Source organism: Nyctereutes procyonoides, unplaced genomic scaffold, assembly GCF_905146905.1.
Source record: "Nyctereutes procyonoides isolate TBG_1078 unplaced genomic scaffold, NYPRO_anot_genome, whole genome shotgun sequence".
Lineage (NCBI taxonomy): Eukaryota > Metazoa > Chordata > Mammalia > Carnivora > Canidae > Nyctereutes > Nyctereutes procyonoides.
Window position 1 is genome coordinate 43,952,585 of NW_026575030.1, and position 19,135 is coordinate 43,971,719.

Consider the following 19,135-nt stretch of genomic DNA (forward strand, 5'->3'; position numbering starts at 1 on the left):
TAACAGACATGAGGTGATAACTTACTGGTTTTCATTTGCATTTCCCTAATGACTAGTGATGTTGAGCATCTTTTCATGTACCTGTTGGCCTTTCATGTGTCTTCTTTGGAGAAATGTCTGTTCAGGTCCTTTGCCCATTTTTTAGTTGGGTTTTGTTGTTTGCTTTGAGTCATATAAGTTCTTTATGTATTTTGGATATTAACCCCTTAACAAATAAATGGTTTGCAAATACTTTTGTTTCATTCCATAGACTGTCTTTGCACTTTGTTGATGGTTTCTTTTCTCTACCGCTTTTTGTTTGGTATTGTCCCTCTTATTTATCTTTTATTTTGTTGCTTGTAAACGTTTAGGTATCATATTCAAAAAATCATTACCAAGATCCCTGTCAAGGAACTTTATTCCTGTGTTTTCTTCTAGAAGTTTCATGGTTTCAGGTTTTACATTTGAGTCTTTAATCCATTTTGAGTTCTTTTTTGAGTGGTGTGAGATAGGAGTCCAATTTGATTCTTTTACATGCAAATATCCAATTATCCTAACTTGCTAGGCTTTTGATTTGGCTTGCATTCAATATATAAAGTTGGCAAGAACTGACATCTTGACAATATTTATTTAGTCTTCCTATCCATGAACATGGAGCATCTCTCCATTTATTTCACTCTTGGAGTTTTGTAGTTTTCCTTATATGGATTTTACACATATTTTATTGGACTTATCCCTGTTTTCATTTTGGGGGCTGCTAATGTAAATGGTAGTATGTTTTTAATTTCAAATTCCAGTTTTTTATTGTTGATATATAGGAAAGCAATTGCCTTTTATCCATTAACCCTGTATTGTGCAAACTTGTAAAACTGCTTATTAATTACAGGAGTTTTTTTGTTCAATTGTTTTGGATTTTCTACATACATTATCATATTATCTGTGAATGGTTTTATTTTTTTCCAGTCTGTGTACTTTTTCCCCCTTACCGTATTAATAACTGTATTAATACTTATAGTATGATGTAAAAGAGGAGTTGTGAGAGGCGACATTCTTGCCTTGTTTCTGTTCTTATTGGAAAGGCTTTGAATTTTTGAATTTCTCATTAAGTATGATGGTAGTTTAGTTTTTTGTAAATATTCTGTATTAAACTAATGAAGTTCCCCTCTCTTCCTAGTTCACTGAGAATTTATGTTTTATATCACAAATGGATGGTGGGTTTTGTCAAATGCCTTTTCTGCATCTTTTTTTTTTTTTAAGATTTTGTTTATTCATGAGAGACACAGATAGAGGCAGAGACATAGGCAGAGGGAGAAGCAGACTGTATGCAGGGAGCCTGATGTGGGACTCAATCCCAGGACCCTGGGGTCATGCCCTGGGCCAAAGGCAGATGCTCAACCACTGAACCACCCAGATGCCCCTGCATCTATTGATTTAATCACAATACTTCCCCTTTCTTGCATGCTGATATGATGATTACATTAATTGTTTTAAAATGTTGAATCTACTTTGCATACCCAGGATAAATCACATTTGATCGTGGTCTATAATTCTTTTTAATACATTGTTGGATTTGATTTCTTAATATTTTTAAACGATTTTTATTTTTAACCTTTACACCCTGCGTGGGGCTCGAACTCACAACCCTGAAATAAGGGTTGCACACTCTTCTGACTGAGCCAGCTGGGTGCCCCTGATTTCTTAATCTTTTGTTAAGGAATTTTAAGTCTATTCCATGAGAAATAACGACCTGTAGTTTTCATTTCATGTAATATGTTTGATTTTGGTTTTATGGTAGGGCTGATCTCATAGAGTTAGGAAATAATCCCTCTACTTCTGTCCTCTGAAAAAAAATTGTAGAGAATTGGTGTAACTTTTCCCCTAATGTCTGGTAAAATTCATCTGTGAACCCATTTGTGCCTGGTGCTTTCTCTTTTGAAAGATTATTAATTATTGATTCAGTTTCTTAAATAGAAATTAAATACTTGTCTATTTCTTCTTGTTTGAGGTTTGGCAAATTGTGTATTTCAAGGAACCTGTTCATCTTATCTAGGTTATCAAACTTCTAGATTTGTTCATAATATTCCTTTAGTATCTTTTCATGATCATTGGATCTGTAGTGGTGTCAGCACTTCGTTTCTGATATTATTTGTTACCTCTTTTTTGTGTGTCCCCCCTTTTTTTCTTAAGTATCCTTATTAGAGGCTTATTGACTTCGGTTTCAAAGAACCAGTTATTGGCTTTATTAATTTTCTCTGTTGATTTCTTGTTTTTAGTTTCACTGGTCTCTGCTCTAATTCTTACATCTTTTCTTCTTACTCTGGATTTCTTTTTCTAGTTTCCTAAGGGTAATACTTTTTTAAGCATTTTTACTTGCCTTGGAGCATGGATTCTTTTAGACTAAAACCAGTGTTTCACAGGCCTTATGGTGATTAACATACTTGATTAACTTTTTTAAAAATAATTTTGTGCATGTATCCATATACTATTTTTTGAAATTCTTATTTTATCTGCGAGAAACTTCTAGAAATGTTGGCAGGGTTTGAGAGCCATCAGTAGAATCTATAATTGTTAGCAATTGAATGATTTGTGTTGATTTAGGAGGACCTTTGGATGGCCAAACTAGGAAAATGGAATTAAAGAACTAAGGAGTATATTGCCCAGATTAGGAATGAATTTTCTTCTTCCTTTCCCAGGGTATTTTGCTAAGTGCTTGCATTACTTGTAAAATGGGTAAAACCTTTGATCAAAGGTTGAGGAGTGAAGAGAGAGATATCTCTTTTGGCTGGGAATAAGAGGTGAAGGCAGATGTTTACCTGGTATATATTGAACTCACTTGAGCACCTACAGAGTCAGCTATTGTACTTGTCTTTTTTTCTTTTTTAATTGAGATTATCTGTTCTTTAGCACTTACTGCCTTTTGAGATCCACAGTTTTTTAAAAAGTTTTGTTACTACCACAGACTGAATTTATTCACATTTCAGAGGACAGGGTAACTCCAAATGATAAAAAAAAAAAAAAAAAAAAAAAAAAACAGGAGATAAAGCTGTAGTGCTAATAGGAAATGCTTTATTATCCTGTCTATATTGAAAGGTTGGAAAAACTTTTTTAAACATTGTTTCACTTCAAGAATATGCTTTTGTTTTTTAATTTTTTAGAGCACGTCCAAGTTCAATCTAATAATTTGGGATTTCATAGTATTAGTATAAATGATAAAATTTTTATAAAGACACCTTTGCATGGCTTGGTAATATTCTTTAAGTGTGATCTTTTTCGTTTGTACTTAAGAGTGTCTGAAAAGTCATATTTGTACTGAGGGCCTTAATCAGCCTTGTAATAAAATCCCACATACATAGATCCCTAAGTGACAGCATCTAGTACTGATGAGCCCAGATGAAACTTGTTCACATTTACAAGTGTTAACTCACATACATAGAGATTCTACTTGATATAACTTCTCTTGCCTTTACCTATTATTTCCCATTTGGCCTTAAGATTTAATGTAATGGGCACTGGCTCTGCACATATTGTTTGCTTTGCTGACAAATTATACAGCTTTAGATATTTTTAATATTTGAGATAAGATATGGAATAACATCAATTTTATATTATGCTTTTAATGGTAGGTCATTATTTGAAAATATTTAGTATTTAAAAGTAATATGGTGTTTAATATTCTATTTACCAGTCTATTTTTGAGTTATTTAGTATTGAAAAAGTCTGATTTAATCATCTTTTTGTTTATGCGGATAACTGTTATAGGACTTCTTAAGTATTATTTTGCTTTAATGTTAAAAATTTTTATGTTTACTTTTATAAAATATTAACTTTTATTTGGAATAGAAAGCTTTTTTTTTTTTTCCTTTTCCACAATCGGTGTTTTTAAAGAAATAAAGGATGAGCAAAGACATGTATTGAACACCCTGTTACCTATGACCAAGTGTGTGTGCTCATGCACAAGCCTTAATGTTTGGTATTTATTTTTTAAATGGTAAATAAATGGAGAAGTTATAGACTCGATGTTCTTGACTTTCAGATTGTTTATTTTTTTAATTCTGTAAATGTAGTAAATTCCTTGTTATTTTTTTTTTAAGATTTTATTTATTCATGAGAGACACAGGGAGAGAGAGAGAGAGGCAGAGACACAGGCAGAGGGAGAAGCAGGCTCCATGCAGGGAGCCCATCGTGGGATTTGATCCAGGACCCCAGGATCACGCCCTGGGCTGAAGGTGGCGCTAAACTGCTGAGCCACCTGGGCTACCCCCTTGTTATTTTTAGATTGCTGTTTTGATTGTTTTTTGTTTATAACCTTTTCCTAAAAGTTCTGTATAATGACCAGGGTCATACTGCCACTTTATAACCAGTTACGCTGGGGCACCTGGGTGGTTCAGGTGGTTAAGCACTGACTCTTGGTTTCTGCTCAGATCATAATCTCAGGGTTGTGAGATCCAGCCCTGCATGGGGCTCTGGCACAGCATGGAGTCAGCTTGAGATCTCTCTCCCTCTGCCCCTTACCCAACTCGTGCGCGCGCGCGTGTGTGTGTGTGTGTGTGTGTGTGTGCGCGCGCGCGCACGCGCGTGCCTTCTCTCCCTCTGTCTTAAATAAATTAAATCTTTAAAAACAATTATGCTAAGGTTATGGATGCTGTTCACTGTAAGACATAATAGCATTTTTTTTTGATGCCTCAAGGGGAGAAAACTTCAGGGGTTTTGCTTTGTCAGTTTGTGCAGGCTAATCTCACAGAAAAATTGAACATAACCTTTCCAAGTTAAGGGGGGGAAAGTAATCTAAAACACAGTGATACATAGAATAAAATATGATATCTATTTCTTATATGTTATTCTATTTATATATGGGCCTGACAGTCTTAGAACAAACTAGTTTCTCTGCTCATCCTAAAAGTTTTTACAGAATTATCACATGTACATGCTAATTTTTAAATAATTCACAAATTATAAAGCTTTGGAGAAATAGGTCTTGAAAGAAAAATTCTATGTATAAAATCTGTAGACAGTGTTAGATGTTTTAGAACTTGGAAGTTTTGTTTTAACTGACCACTGTCAGTATGCTTTTAGGGGTAAATTATTCTCATCTTCTGGGGAAATAACAAAGAATTACCTGGTTTTTATATCTAACACACAAAATACAAAATTATGAAATGTATTTAAAACAAACATAGTACTTTCTCATTGGCTGGGGAAAAACAGTTGTAAAGAGTAACTCATTTTTAAAAATAGGGCTGAACTTCCCAATTCTGCTTAAATGATCTTTTGGAAACATTGATTCAATTAAAATGGTTTTATAATGAACTGGAAAGGTGGCATAGATTTAAATACTTCAGGTAAAGGCAAAACTAAAGTATTATGAGATGGTTTATACCAAAAGACAAGCTGAAGCATTTACTAATTTCATTAAGGAATGAACCTGTTGCTGGATGATAAGGAAAAAAGCAAAAGGGTGTTTGTTGTTGCTGTGGGTGGAAAGAAGACAGCAGCGAGGCTGCTGCAGACCCTGTGGTCCCCCAGTGCTGCCCCAGACCACCTACAAGGAGATCAGGCTGTTTGTTATTAAATGCTTCTCTTTGCAGCCCCAGGGAAAGTGTCAGCTCCTTTACCGGGACAAAGTACGTAGAAGAAAAAAGCATGGGACAAGGTGGAGGACCCAGGTTCTGGAGTGATTTCACCTCTAACAAGTAGTGTTATTCTGGGCAATCTTTTCTGGAAATACCACAGATAGCTTCTTAGCATAATGTTTTTGAAGTTCATGTTGCTGCATGTGCCATTAGTTCGTTTCTGTCTATTGGTGAGTAGTAGCAGTTCTTTGTATGGATATATACCACATTGTTTTTATCCATGAGTCAGTTGATGAACTATTCAGTTGTTTTTGTTTGGGGCAAATATGAGAAATGCTGCTGGGACCATTTGAATGATCTTCCTGTGTACATGTGATTTCTTTCCTCTTGGAAAGAGGCATGTGTATTTAGCATTTTAAGAAATTACCAAATTGCTTCCCAAAAATGGCTGTGCCATTTTACAGTTCTACCATTAGACTTTGAAGGTTTTAATTTCTCCATATCCTCACCAGTATTGGGTATTGTCAGTCTTTTAGATTTTAGCTTTTTTAATAAGAGGGTTGTGTTATCTCATTGTAGCTTTAATATTCATTTCCCTAATGGCTAATGCTCTTGAACATCTATCTTCTCACGTGCCTATTTGCCATTTATTAGGTCTTTTTTTTTTGTTTCAGTTTTTTTATAGATGTGGCTATTTAGATCTTTTCCCCTTTTTATAGGATGAGATTGATGGAGTTGTAAGAATTCATTACACATTTCAGATATGAGTTCTGTTTCAGATTAATGTTTTGTAAATATTTTCTCCCACTCTGTGTTTTGTCTTTTCATTTTCTTAATGATATCTTTTGAAAGGAAACATTTTAGATTTTTATTAAGTGCAAATTCTTCACTTTATTCTTTAATGGTTTTTCCTTTTGATATTGGATCTAAGAAATCTTTGCCTAACCCAAAGTCACAGAGTTTTTCCCTGTCTTTTCTTATTAGAGTTCCATAAGTTCAGCTCTTAGAATTAGATATATGGTCCATTTTGACTTGAAGTTCTGAGTTCATTTGTTTTTGTATATTGATAGCCACCTGGTTTTGTACATTGATAGTACATTTGTTGAAAGAGTTATCCTTTCTCTATTGAGTTACCTTCACACCTTTGTCAGAAACCAGTTGACTACAAATGTGGGGTTATTTCTGAGCTCTGTTCTGCTCTGTTGAAATGTACAGAGATATAGGTATAGATGTAGATATAGGTGGTATAAATAAAGATTTAGGTATAGATCTAGATTCGCCATTAAAAAATATCACATTTTCTTGGTTACTGTAGTATTATAGTAAGTTTAAAATCAGATTATATTAGTCTTTCAGCTATCTTTTTCACTACACTGTTGTGGCTATTCTGTGTCCTTTGCACTTCCATATACATTTTAGCTTCACTGTGTTAATTTCTGGGGAAAAAAATAACACCAGGATTTTTATAGGAATTGCATTGAATCAATAGATCAATGTTGGCAGACTGGACATCTTAACAGTATTGTGTCTTCCAATCCTTGAACTTCATCTTTCTGTTTAGTTTTCATTTAATTTTTCTCAGCAGTGTTTTCTATTTTTTAGTGTACTGGTTTTTATTTTTTATTTTTATGCTTTTAGAGTGCACAAGCGTGGGGCTTAGGGAGAAGAGAGAGACGGGGGGGGGGAGGTGGGGGAAGGAGAGATAGAATCTTAAGCAGGCTCCACACCCAGTGCAGAGCCCAACAGGGGGCTCGATCCCACAACCCTGAGATCATGACCTGAGTTAAAATTAAGAGTTGGATGCTTAACCGACTGAGCCACCCATGCACCCCTTAAATTTCTTATTTAAAAATTTATCCCTAAATATTTTAATATTTTTGATGCTGTTACAAAGTTTTAAAAATTTCATTTCAGGTTATTTGTGACTCATATGTGGAAATAGAATTGATTTTCGTATATTGATCCTATGACATCTTTAAACTCCCTTACCAGTTCTGTTGGGGTTTTCTTATTGATTTTTTAGGATATTTTTACTCACGAGATCATGTTCAGTCCTTGAAAATGGTATTTATGGAAGTGCCTATTACTCTTATTCTAGAATGATGTTGGCACAGCCTAAAACACTTTTGGAATGTTATTATTTACTTAGAATTCTATGGTTAACAAGCACATAAGAAAAATGCATTTTTATTAGTTATGGTGGGTATCTTACTCTAATGTTTTTCTTCTTCCCTTTTAATTTGTATTGAAGTTATGTTATTTTTATATGTCTATTAGACATTAAAGAGTAAAAGTTGGCATTTGGATATATATACCTGAAGTTCAAGAGAAAAGCTCTGGGTGAAGATGAAATGTGAATTGTCAGAGCATAGTTAATGCTGTAGGACTGGGCATAATCACCTAAAGGGACTCACTAAAAGTTCAACAATCTTTGGAAGAAAAATTGAGGGAAGTCTGGAAAAGGTTTAAGGAATGCCCTAAGCTCAGGAATCTAGGGGTACTTTGTGGGGAGTATGTTAAAAATATTACTGATTAACTATTAATTTGTTTCTGAGCCACCTGCCTGCATGAAATGCTTTTTTCTTTTTAATTTCTCACTACTATTTTAAAGAGTATACATGTCTTTCACAAGAAATGGAATCTTTGTAAGATCACTGATGCCTGTACCATTTTTTCTTTGAATTGTTTACAGTTATTACTTGGCATTTGTTCTTTCTTCAGAGTAATGTGATTTTTTAATCACTAAGCATCCTAGTCACCATTTTCTAGTTGATGTCCAGTTTGGTATATTGTTCTGATGCTCTTACCCAACATTGTAAATATTACTGACATTCTGAGAGTCCTACCAAATATCTTTTTTTCCCTTCCTTTCTAGGCAAATTCTGTGGTCTGGGGTTGCAGATGAACCATTCAATTGAATCAAAAAGCAATGAAATTACAGTGCTGTTCATGAGTGGAATCCATGTTTCTGGACGAGGATTCTTGGCCTCATACTCCGTTGTAGATAAACAAGGTAATTTTCAACTTTATAGCACGACTTCTGCATTTTACAATTTCTAAAAACAAAAATGCAGTGTTTCTTTTAGTACTTGTTATCTGAGATTAGAATAGAGTAGAAAGACTGAACAGTTAATAACGTAAGTTTTACAGATTTTACGAATAAAATTAGTCAGAATTCTAAAAATTAGCAGTATATTAGCATTTATATAACTTCTGTGTACTTCCATTTCCATAGTAGAGAAAATACTGATTTTTCACTTTTATAAGATTGGAACACAAATGACAATTACTTTTTAAAAATCTGTCAGTTAAAAAAAAATCTGTCAGTTCTTGTATTCTATAAACATGAAGCTTTATTATCCACAGATTACCATTTCATAGTACTGTGTTAAAGACCACATTACCATTCTTCTCAAAGGAATAGATTCTCATGGAGTACTGAGACACTGCAAACTAAACCTGAGATATTTTCTAGATTGTTAGTGTTGACAGTCTCAAGGGGGAAAATTGAAAGCAAAGCTATTAAGTGGAATAGAATGCAAAAGTTACTTGAAGTTCTAAAATAAAATGCAAGACTTGAACAAAATCTCTCGTGAATTTTGGCTACCGTGGCTTGGATTTGTTGGGGGCACTGCAGTAGGAAAGTTTTAAGAAGTGCTGCTAATGCAGCAATATGTCCCACAAAGCAGTCAGTATTTTAAATTAGAAAAATAGATGAATATTTTTATATTGAACAATGATTTAACTAAGCTGACAATTTAAAATTTGGGGAAAGCTGTTACTTTATGGTATATAAATGAGAAAATTGAGAACCTCCCAGGTGTGAAAATGTCGGGCACTGAGAATGAAGGCAGTGTTTGCTGTTACTTCTCAGCTCTGGGGGGTTTGAGATAAACACCATAGGTCTCATTAACAGTTCCACCTAGAAGGTGATAGAGAAGCAGCTGTTACCTGGGAAGAAAGATCTGCTTTTTCCTAATTTCTAAGCTATGGAACAAGGTGGGAAAGCTAATAAAATTCCTCTGAGGGAGTGAGAGAGAAGACTCGTTTGGATGGAATAATGGAAAGAAAAAACCCTTGGAAACAATACACTGGATGAACGATATTTCCAATAGAGCCAGTGCAGGTAAGGCAGGTGGTGCTGCAGGAGGAACATCCCCACCTCTGCCTGCTTGCCAGGTGGTTGCTGGCCTGTCATTTCACTTCTCTAACCTCCGAGGATTGGCCGGGAGGATGCACGCATACATGTGTGGTGTCTGTAAGCACATGACACAGTAGGCACAAAACAAATGTTAGTTTCCCCCTTTCACCACTGAACATAGACACACACACACACACACACACACACACACACACACACACTCCCCACCATCGGAAGAGTAGATTAAAAGCACTAAGTGAGATGGTGATAGATTCCCATCCTTTCAGTTTTACTTCCTGAAAATCTTGAGTTGATAGGTAAAGAGGACAGAAAATTTACAATTCATTTGCTGCTTATTCTCCTTGAGTTTCCGCCTCTCGGTATCGGCTTAAATTGTTAATTTTTTCTTCATATTTTTCCCCTTTTTCTCTGTTCCTTATTGACTTGAAGTCTTTTTTTTTTTTTTTTAAGATTTATTTATTTATTTGAGAGAGCGCGGGAGCTCATGGACATGTGGGGCACAGGGGCACAGGGTGGGAGAGAATCCTCAAGCACACTCCCCGTGGGGCTAGATCCTAGGACCTGAGCCAAAATCAGGAGCTGGCTGCTTAACCAACTGAGCCACCCAGGTGCCCCTTCTTGAAGGTTTCTTGAAAATAAATATCCTTTCATTTAAAAAAAAAGAAAAAGGTTTTTTTTCATAGGGTATTTAAATTATGGAGCTTTTTGTTCTACAGAAACCTATATGTCCTGCATTAAAGTTTAAGAATTGACCGTGACCTCAGATAACAGAATCAGAGTGTTGTAGACTGACATACGTCTGTGCCAAATATCAAATGGTTATATCACTGTTTTATTTATTTTTTTTTTGAAATTCTTTTTTTTTTTTTTTTTTTTTTTTTTTAATTTATGATAGTCACAGAGAGAGAGAGAGAGAGAGGCAGAGACACAGGCAGAGGGAGAAGCAGGCTCCATGCACCGGGAGCCCGACGTGGGACTCGATCCCGGGTCTCCAGGATCGCGCCCTGGGCCAAAGGCAGGCGCCAAACCGCTGCGCCACCCAGGGATCCCCTATATCACTGTTTTAGATGAAACTTAGATTCCAGAGTTTTTTGGAATATCTACCATAAATCAGGAACTTCTTTTTAGTCAGGGCAGAATCATGGGAAATCCTCATTTCACGGCTCCCTCCCTCCTGGTGTTTACTTAGGTTTCCGCACATCCTTGCCTCTTCCATGAAGCATTTGTTTTATTTGAAGTTATAAGTGAACTGGCTAACCCCGAGAGAACCTTGGTTGAATTTCTTACCATTTCTTCTTGTGTGGCCTTTCAGACACAATTTTTTTTGATGACTCATTCATTTGAATGCTGATTGGCTTTGGTTGAGAGCCTCCATTTGTTTCCACCCAGGAAACTTTGCTACCACACTGAATCCTGTGGGTATTTTCAAGGGACAGCGCCACATGTCCCCAGCATAGCAACCTCACTGGAAATTTAGGAGTATTTGGGAATGAAAAGATTGTGAACAATTTTGCTTCAACAGCTTCTTCATTTGTTAAACTCTCACACAAACACTTGTTAATGTTATACTGTGTATTGTTGATAGAGTCATGATTTTGCGTGAGGTAGACTGATTTTCGTGCCTTTATGCAAAAGCACACTGCAAAATTACATTCCCTTCAGTGCCTTATTCCTACCATATGCCTGGCGCTGGGAAAACAGCAGGAAACAAGACACAGTTACTCCTTCATGGGGCTTATAGTACATGGTTAGGAAAAGGCATTAAACACATGGTAACTCAATTGCAGTTATGATAAGTATGATGAAGGGAGAGTTCCAACAACAGGGCGGAAGGAGCAGGAGATTGATGAAGAGCCTAACTCTTCCACAGAAGTCACTTTTAAGCGAGGAGTGGAAGGATTAATTGGAAAGTTCTAGACAGACAAGGAAGAAGAAGATTCTAGGGAAGAGAATAGCAGATGCAAAGGCCCTGTGGTGGGGAGGAGCTGGAAAAGAAGCTGGCACAGCTAAGGTGGAATTGACTGCATGGTGAGCAGGTCACATTATTCAGAGCCTTGTAGAAAATGTCAGGTTTGGAGCTTTTTCCTAAGAGTGCATGGAAGCTGTTAGAGCTGAGTAATGACACGAGTGGATTTGTGTTTTTATTTTTTATTTTTACAATCTTCCCTGCTCTGTGAAGAATGGGTCGAAGAAAAGAAGGAATAGTAGTAGGGAGTCCAGTTAAGAGGCTATTGGAGGATACTGGGTCAGGTGATTGAATTAAGAGGTCTTGTTATATAAATCTAACTCTAGAATTAAGCCAGATTCTAATTCTTTTTAAAGACTTGAGAATCAGACATACCTTCTACAAGAAAATGTTTGAAAGAATTAGGATTCTTCTTACGTGTCAGTTGTAATAAGAGAGGCTTTGGACACAAAGACCCTCTTGTATGTATCTCTGAACTCCAGTCATACCCCAGGGGTGTCTAGGGCACTGTACCTGGTGTCCTTTTCACTTTCCTGTCCAGTTTTCATAAATTTTTTAATAATTTTATTTCTCTCTGTCCCTAGGGCAGGCTCTATTTGTTATGTGCCATAAATCGGTGGGGGGAGTGGAGGTATGTGTCTGCGTGTATGTGCCCAGCTAAGAATTGATAGTTGATACTTCTTTAGTAGAATATGAAATCATAACTTAAAAAGTAACTTTTAACCTCTTTATTTTAGATTTGACCAGTCCAGAATTTTGTCCTGGTTATACTAAAGTTTGTGCTTGCCTTTTTTTTTTTTTTTTAAATAGGAAAAAATAGTGAATAAAGTTTCATGTGAAATAAAATGAACCAATGTAGGTATGAATGAACTTTCCAGTTGGAACTCACAAGAACTTGTTTATTCATTGCCTGCTGACTCCTTAGAATCTGATAACAGTCTGTTTACGACTTAGGAACAGCTGAGCCAGCGGGCATGTTCCCATTTTACAGGATTATTTTTGCTATATGTTAGGTTATTTTTTAGAATTAACACTAATAGTTTAAAAGTTTCCCAATTGCTACCTTCTTTAACCACTTTTATTTTTTTTTTTTTTTGCAAATATTTTCCATTTTTTCCATCTTATAGTAGGTTAAATCAACTTGTAAATGAAACAGGGCAGACTATAGAACTACTTCTTAATAGAGTCCAGATTTCTGTAACTGCTTGTTTTGGTTTTTTTGGTTGTTTTTTTTTTTTTTCTTCATGAGATGCTTTGGTTTTAAAAACAGCATGAGTTCCTTAAGATTATTTGCTACCTTAATCATACAATAATTTTTTAGAAACCGTTCTGAGTACTACACTTAGCTAGGTTTTTCTTTTTAGTGTTTCTGTTGTGTTCCTGATTTTTATTACCATTGTACCTGGTAAACATCTTAAACTCTTAAACTGTTAAGTAAGGTTTTATTAATGAGGTCTCAGTTTATATACATATTTTTAGGACACTTATTTATAATGACTTTTAATGTTGTGGTATTTGTTTCTTCATGTAAACATACAGGAACTTAGGTATGAAGAGAGTTTGATTCACCATAAGAACCTTACAGCCCGACTACATTGTTTATTAGGCAACCGAGTCACGCATGCATCATCCGTAAGAAATCAATGACTATTTTCATGTGAGCTCCTACTATAGACTCAGCTTCCGTAGATGGCATTGTACTATTTCTAAGAGAAACAAGATTTAATCTCTACTCTCAGCACGTAAAAGGAGACAAGATGTAAAATGCCTCCTGTAGTATCTGCCGCTGAGTAAATGTTATTTGACTCTGAATCACAATAAATTATGTTCTATTATATATGTAAATATTCCTTCATTAAACGGCAGATGGTACAAATTAATACCAGGTTCCTATCACAGAAACAAGGAATTATGCCCAAGGTCACATGGTAACATTGGCTGGAGAACTTGGCAACAGGAAGAGTCTTGTCCTGTATCCTGTAACACTTGGTCAAAGTAGCTGTCACAGCCTACAATGCCAGGTTTCTGACAAAGTGTGAAGCAGGAAGGCATGACTTCATGTTCCTTCAGCCTCTGAGAAATTTGTTATTTAAAGGATATTAGAGCAAATGAAGGAGAAGAATATATACTGTCCTCTTCATTTATTTTCTTCTTTCGGGCAAATAAATACAGTATCTTAGTTATAGTACTTACTGCTTCTTTGAGTTAGAATAAATACAGGCACTCAAGCTTCCTTCCTTTTAGAAGTAAATGGCTTCAACCAGACAAAAATTATACCCAGCAGCTAATATAGTTGGTGCTAACCCTGCTAAGAGTTTTTTTCAATTTATTTAGTAACATGAAACAATATTAATTGGAGGAAGATCTACTTCATAATTCTGCAGTCTCAGAAATAGCCAGTGCTGTCTGCCAAAAATATGTCTGAGATAGTAACCAGTATACAATTTTTTAATTGATTTGCAAACTCAGAATATTTACCATATTTCTATGATGTTACGATGGGTTAACGTTAGATGTCATGTTTAAATAAATATTTTCATGGGGCAATTACAAAGTTCCCAGCCCATACAGTTAGTATGTAGTGGACAAACGTTTAATTGTACTGACATTAAAACACAAACGTGTGCATAGGATATCCGTTATGGCGGACAGTAATATTACTAAGTTGGGAGCTATCTCAGAAAACCTGACGGTATTTTCATCAAGACGACCTTGAAATCCTTCATCCTGTTGTTGACTTTTGGCTTGCCTCTGTTTTTATATTTTCTTGTATTCTTCATCACAAATACATTCTTCTTCCTTCACAAGCTCCCTGAGGCCTGCTTGCTCTGGAAAGATGCAGAGATGTTTGTCCGTATTCTTTGCTTTATTTGTGGTGCCTAGAACAACACCTGGTCATAATACATACTTACTAAATGTGTGTTGAGTGAATGAATGAACAAATGAATAAACCAGTGAACTGCCAATCCCAGCCCTCTTACTAGGCTTTATTTCATCCCTCAATGCACGTGATAAAGGAACATTGGTACCACTTTTATGTCACCTTCTTTTTCTTCATTTTTAAAGGCCTTATTACAGTTTTATTACACTGTATATTTCACCTACTTACAATATGCAGTTCGTTGATTTTTTTAGTATATTTGCAGTTGTGCAGTCATTGACCATAGTCAATTTTAGAACATTCTCATCAGCCTAAGAGAAGCTCCACAGTCACTAGTGGTCACCCTGTGTTCCCTATCCCCTTAACCCTCTCCCTCTCCAGTCCTAGGTACCCACTAAACTACTTTTTCTTTCTATAGTGTTACCTATTTTGGATGTTTTCATAAAACTGGAATCATACAACCTGTGGTCTTCCATGGCTAGCTTCTTTCACTTTGCATGTTTTCAGAGTTGATGTTGTAGTATGTATGAGCATTTCACTTTTTATAGCTGAGTAATACTCTACTGTATGGATATACTACATTTCTCCATTCATTAGTTGATAAACATCTGTATACAGGTGTTTGTATGGACGTGCATTTTCATTTTTGGGTATATACTAGTAGTGTAATTGCAGGGTCGTACAGTATCTCTGTGTTTACCCTTTTTTTAAGAAACTGCTTAACTCTTTCCTAAAGCAGTTACACCATTTAAAAATCCCTCAAGAAGTGCATGCGGGTTCCAGTTTCTCCGCATCCTTGCCAACACTTGTTATTATCCGTCCTTTTGACTCTCGTTATCCCAGTGTGTATGTGTTATCTCATTGTGACTTTGATTTGCGTTTCCCTGATAGTTAATTATGTTGAGTATCTTCATGTGCTTACTGGCCATCTGCATGTCTCCTTTGAAGTACTGTATTCAGATCCTTTGCTCATTTTTAAATTCGGTTGTCTTTGTAAAATCAAGTCAGAATAATTCTTTATGTATTCTTGGTACTAGATCCTTATCAGATTTCTGTGATTTGCAAATATTTTCAGTCTTTGTGGGGATTATCGTTCTCTTTCATGATAGCATCCTTTTAAGCACGAAATAATTAATTTTGATGAAATGCAGTTTATTTTTATGTGGCTATTTATGTTTTTGATATCACAGCCAAGACAACAATGCTTACTCCAGGGTAAAGATTTATCCCTGTGCTTTCTTCTAAGAATGTTATAAGTTTAGCTCTTAAATTTAGATCCCGTTTAATTTTTATATGGGATCTGAGGTCAGGGTCCAGTTTCATTCTTTTGCATGTGAAAAATGCTTGTCCCAGTCCCATTTGTTAAAAAGACTATCCTTCCTTGCCATAGAATCATTCTGGCATCCTTATCAAAATCAGTTGGCTTTAAATTTAGAATTTATTTCTGGACTCTCACTTCTGTTCCATTCGTTATAATCTCTTATACGTTGCTGTCAGAAGGCTCTGAGGCAGATGGTCTCTTTTGAGCTGTATTCATCCTGCCTAAGCCGTTGGTATTACCTGGGAGCCTTGTAGTAATAGTGGTTTTCTGGAAGGCTGTTTACCTGGGAAAAGCTTTCAGGGAAGACACATTTTAAAGCTTCTTCATTGCCTGCATGATGTTTTCTTCACCTTTGTGGAGTTGTAAAGCTCAGTATTTGTAATCATGATTTCCTTTCTCTGTCTTTAGTCTTCTTGGCTCTCTTCATAGCTGTCCATTTTGAATTCCTATTTTCCTCCTCAGGACTTGTATTGAGCCCCCACGGAATTTAAAAGCAAGGTCAAGTGAGTTGCATACATGTGCTTGGCCTACTCTGGAGTTTTAGCACTGCGTGGACTTGTAATAAAGCCCTGGTCTGATCAAGTATATCCATAGTTGACCAGTATCCTGGCATTTGGCCTGAAAGCAGTGAGGCCAGCCGGCAGTCTTCTTGTGGTGTGAATGCCATGTTGGACCACACAGGTACCTCTGCATCCCAGGCTATTATTTCTAGAAGTTCAGCTTCTAATCTTAGAAGTTAGAAACTCTCTTGGTGGAGCAGGAAAGCAAAAAATCAGTTCTAATTGATGCAGTGTGAAGAGTGCCAGGAATAACCAAGGTATAGGTAATTCAGTGTGTTTGCTTTTCTCATTTAGCCAGGTAATCGTGAACCCCTATCCAGGCATGTATTCTCTTAAACTCCTGAAACACAGATTTAATCATCATCCATGGGCCTATGGTGTGTAGATATTAGTTCAGGTAATCGTGAACCCCTATCCAGGCTTGTATTCTCTTAAACTCCTGAAACACAGATTTAATCATCATCCATGGGCCTATGGTGTGTAGATATTAGTTCACATAATCACTCTCAAATACCACTTTCCTATAGGTATAAAGTTATTATTCTTAGATTGTTTCAAAGCACATTTCATGTGGGTGATAATCCCATCATTTCTTCAGAATTGTAAAATAGAATAATCAGTTATCCTGTGCCTGCTGCGGTGGCCATTAATTTAACGAGTATTTGCAAGGCTTCAGTGTGCTAGGACACCAGTGCATTGTCACCATCAGCATGGCTGTAAGGCCAAGCATTTATATGTGAAATCCCTTACCTTTGTGATTGCTTTGGGGCCTTCTAGGTGTTCCTTCATACAAGCCAGAACGCGATTGGACTTAGCCAAATATGCTTATGATCACAAACTTTGTATTCATCCACTATTCAGTAAACGTTGACTGAAAGCCTCCTCATCTGCTGTGATTGCTGCTGACGATACAAAGGAGGACTGACCCCTTCTCTGTCCATAGTTTAGGCATCATGAAATGATGCTTATAACTCTACGACTGCCTCAGTGGATTGTTCTTACGTAACACACGGTACTTGGACAACACATAATAGTCACCTACTCATTAAAACAAACAAATCTTAGGTGCCCGCTATGTGCTAAAGGTGTTTGACTTGTGAAGATGAGGAACAGCTTCTGTGAGGAAGTGACAGGTAAGGCAGCAAGGCTCAGGGACAGGAGAAGATCATTACAGGTCGAGAGGGCAGCGTGTGCCAGAGGAGCCCAAGAAGCCTAGTGTGGCAGGAACCCAGCACAGGTAGGAAACCAGACTTAGCCAGAAGCAGGCTGCCACGTCGGGACCCATGAGCTGTGTTGAGGACTTGGCCTTCTGTCCTAAGCGCAGAAGGAAGACGTTGACCTTTTGGAGCTAAGAGCCCCCTTTTACTCGACCTGTGAACTGAGTCCTAATGAAACAGGTTAGCTCTTACTCAGATTTGATTTCTAGATAGAAATGTTAAAACTTTAAAGTTCCTTCTTATTTAGATAAGTGTTTCTTCGACTTCATTGTGCTCAAGAATTACCTGGAGGACTTGTTAAAGCAAGTTCCTGCTCCCAGAGATTCTGTTAAGTCTGGGTGGTGTTCAAGAATTTGAATTTCTCTTAAGTTCACGGAAGATCCTCATGTTGCTGGTCCTGGCCATGGACTAGAGTTTGAGTATCAGTTACTTAGGGTAACAAAATTAATTCACCTGTCTTTTGTCATTGTTTTCCTTGTGTGTAACTAGCAAAGGATTGTTTTTTAGTTCTATAATAATGATTTTTCTTTTTTCAGGAGCTGTATTTTATAGGAGTTAAGTCTATACATTATACCTGTCTCTGTACCTTCTATATATAAATATACAGGACTCTGTGAGGTGATACGGTAGCAAAGAGGATTGGAAAGGCATAGCCCCAGAAATCAGGATACTTAAAATCAAAAAGAAATCATGATTAACAAAAATATGTAAAAAGTTACGAGAACCACCTCGACACTGTTGAAATTTAAAATTTGGAACAGTATCATTTTGGGATTTGGAAACAGTTGGTGTTTTAGTAAGAGTAAACCTATGTATTACTGAATCCGGTTTTTATTTTTGTTTTTCTAGATCTAATCACTTGTTTAGATACTGCATCCAGTTTTTTGGAACCTGAGTTCAGGTATGACCATATTTGTGACTTTTCCCCCCTTGAATGTCACTCTTCCTCTACTTCATCATTATTCTTACACACTTCGGATTAATGTACATCAGTGTATGTATCACAGGTGTGATGCGCAATCATTGTTCTGAGATGTCAGTAAATTAGAGCTTATTTTAAGCCCTTGAGTTCCTATGTTTACATTTTGCTTTAATTGTAGCATTTGGATCTTCTCTACCCTGAAAATATAACTTTAATATGCTTTAAAAGTAGCACTGGTCCCCTTTCAAAACCTGGCAAAACTGCTAATGAAGTTAGAGAAGCTAACTCCCCACCCCCCACCCCCTTTCAAAAAAGGGGAAACAATGATTTAGGCTCCGAAGGAATTCTTCAGTGTTCTTGCCCAGGCAGCGTTTCTACTACTGTTTCCCTGCTTTATGTCCTTGTCTCTTGTCTGGACTGGGGTTAACTTCTATTTTATTTTCCATTTGTAACCTTCACTGGCTTTTATCCTGCCCATCGCATTGCCGCCAGGTTTCATCCTAAGGTAGATGCCTGATCCTTCCCCTACTTTAAAGTCCCCAGGCGCTCCTTGTTAT

At 36.5% G+C, this 19,135-nt stretch overlaps 1 protein-coding gene across 1 annotated transcript in view; it reads left to right on the forward strand.

Annotated features, from left to right (window-relative positions):
- Window positions 1-19,135, forward strand: part of DCBLD2 (discoidin, CUB and LCCL domain containing 2) — an 80,368-nt gene that overhangs the window by 34,452 nt on the left and 26,781 nt on the right. The window contains exons 3-4 of the mRNA XM_055315988.1: window positions 8,425-8,562; window positions 18,506-18,557. Coding sequence (XP_055171963.1) covers window positions 8,425-8,562; window positions 18,506-18,557 — 190 coding nt within the window. The remainder of the gene's footprint in view (window positions 1-8,424; window positions 8,563-18,505; window positions 18,558-19,135) is intronic.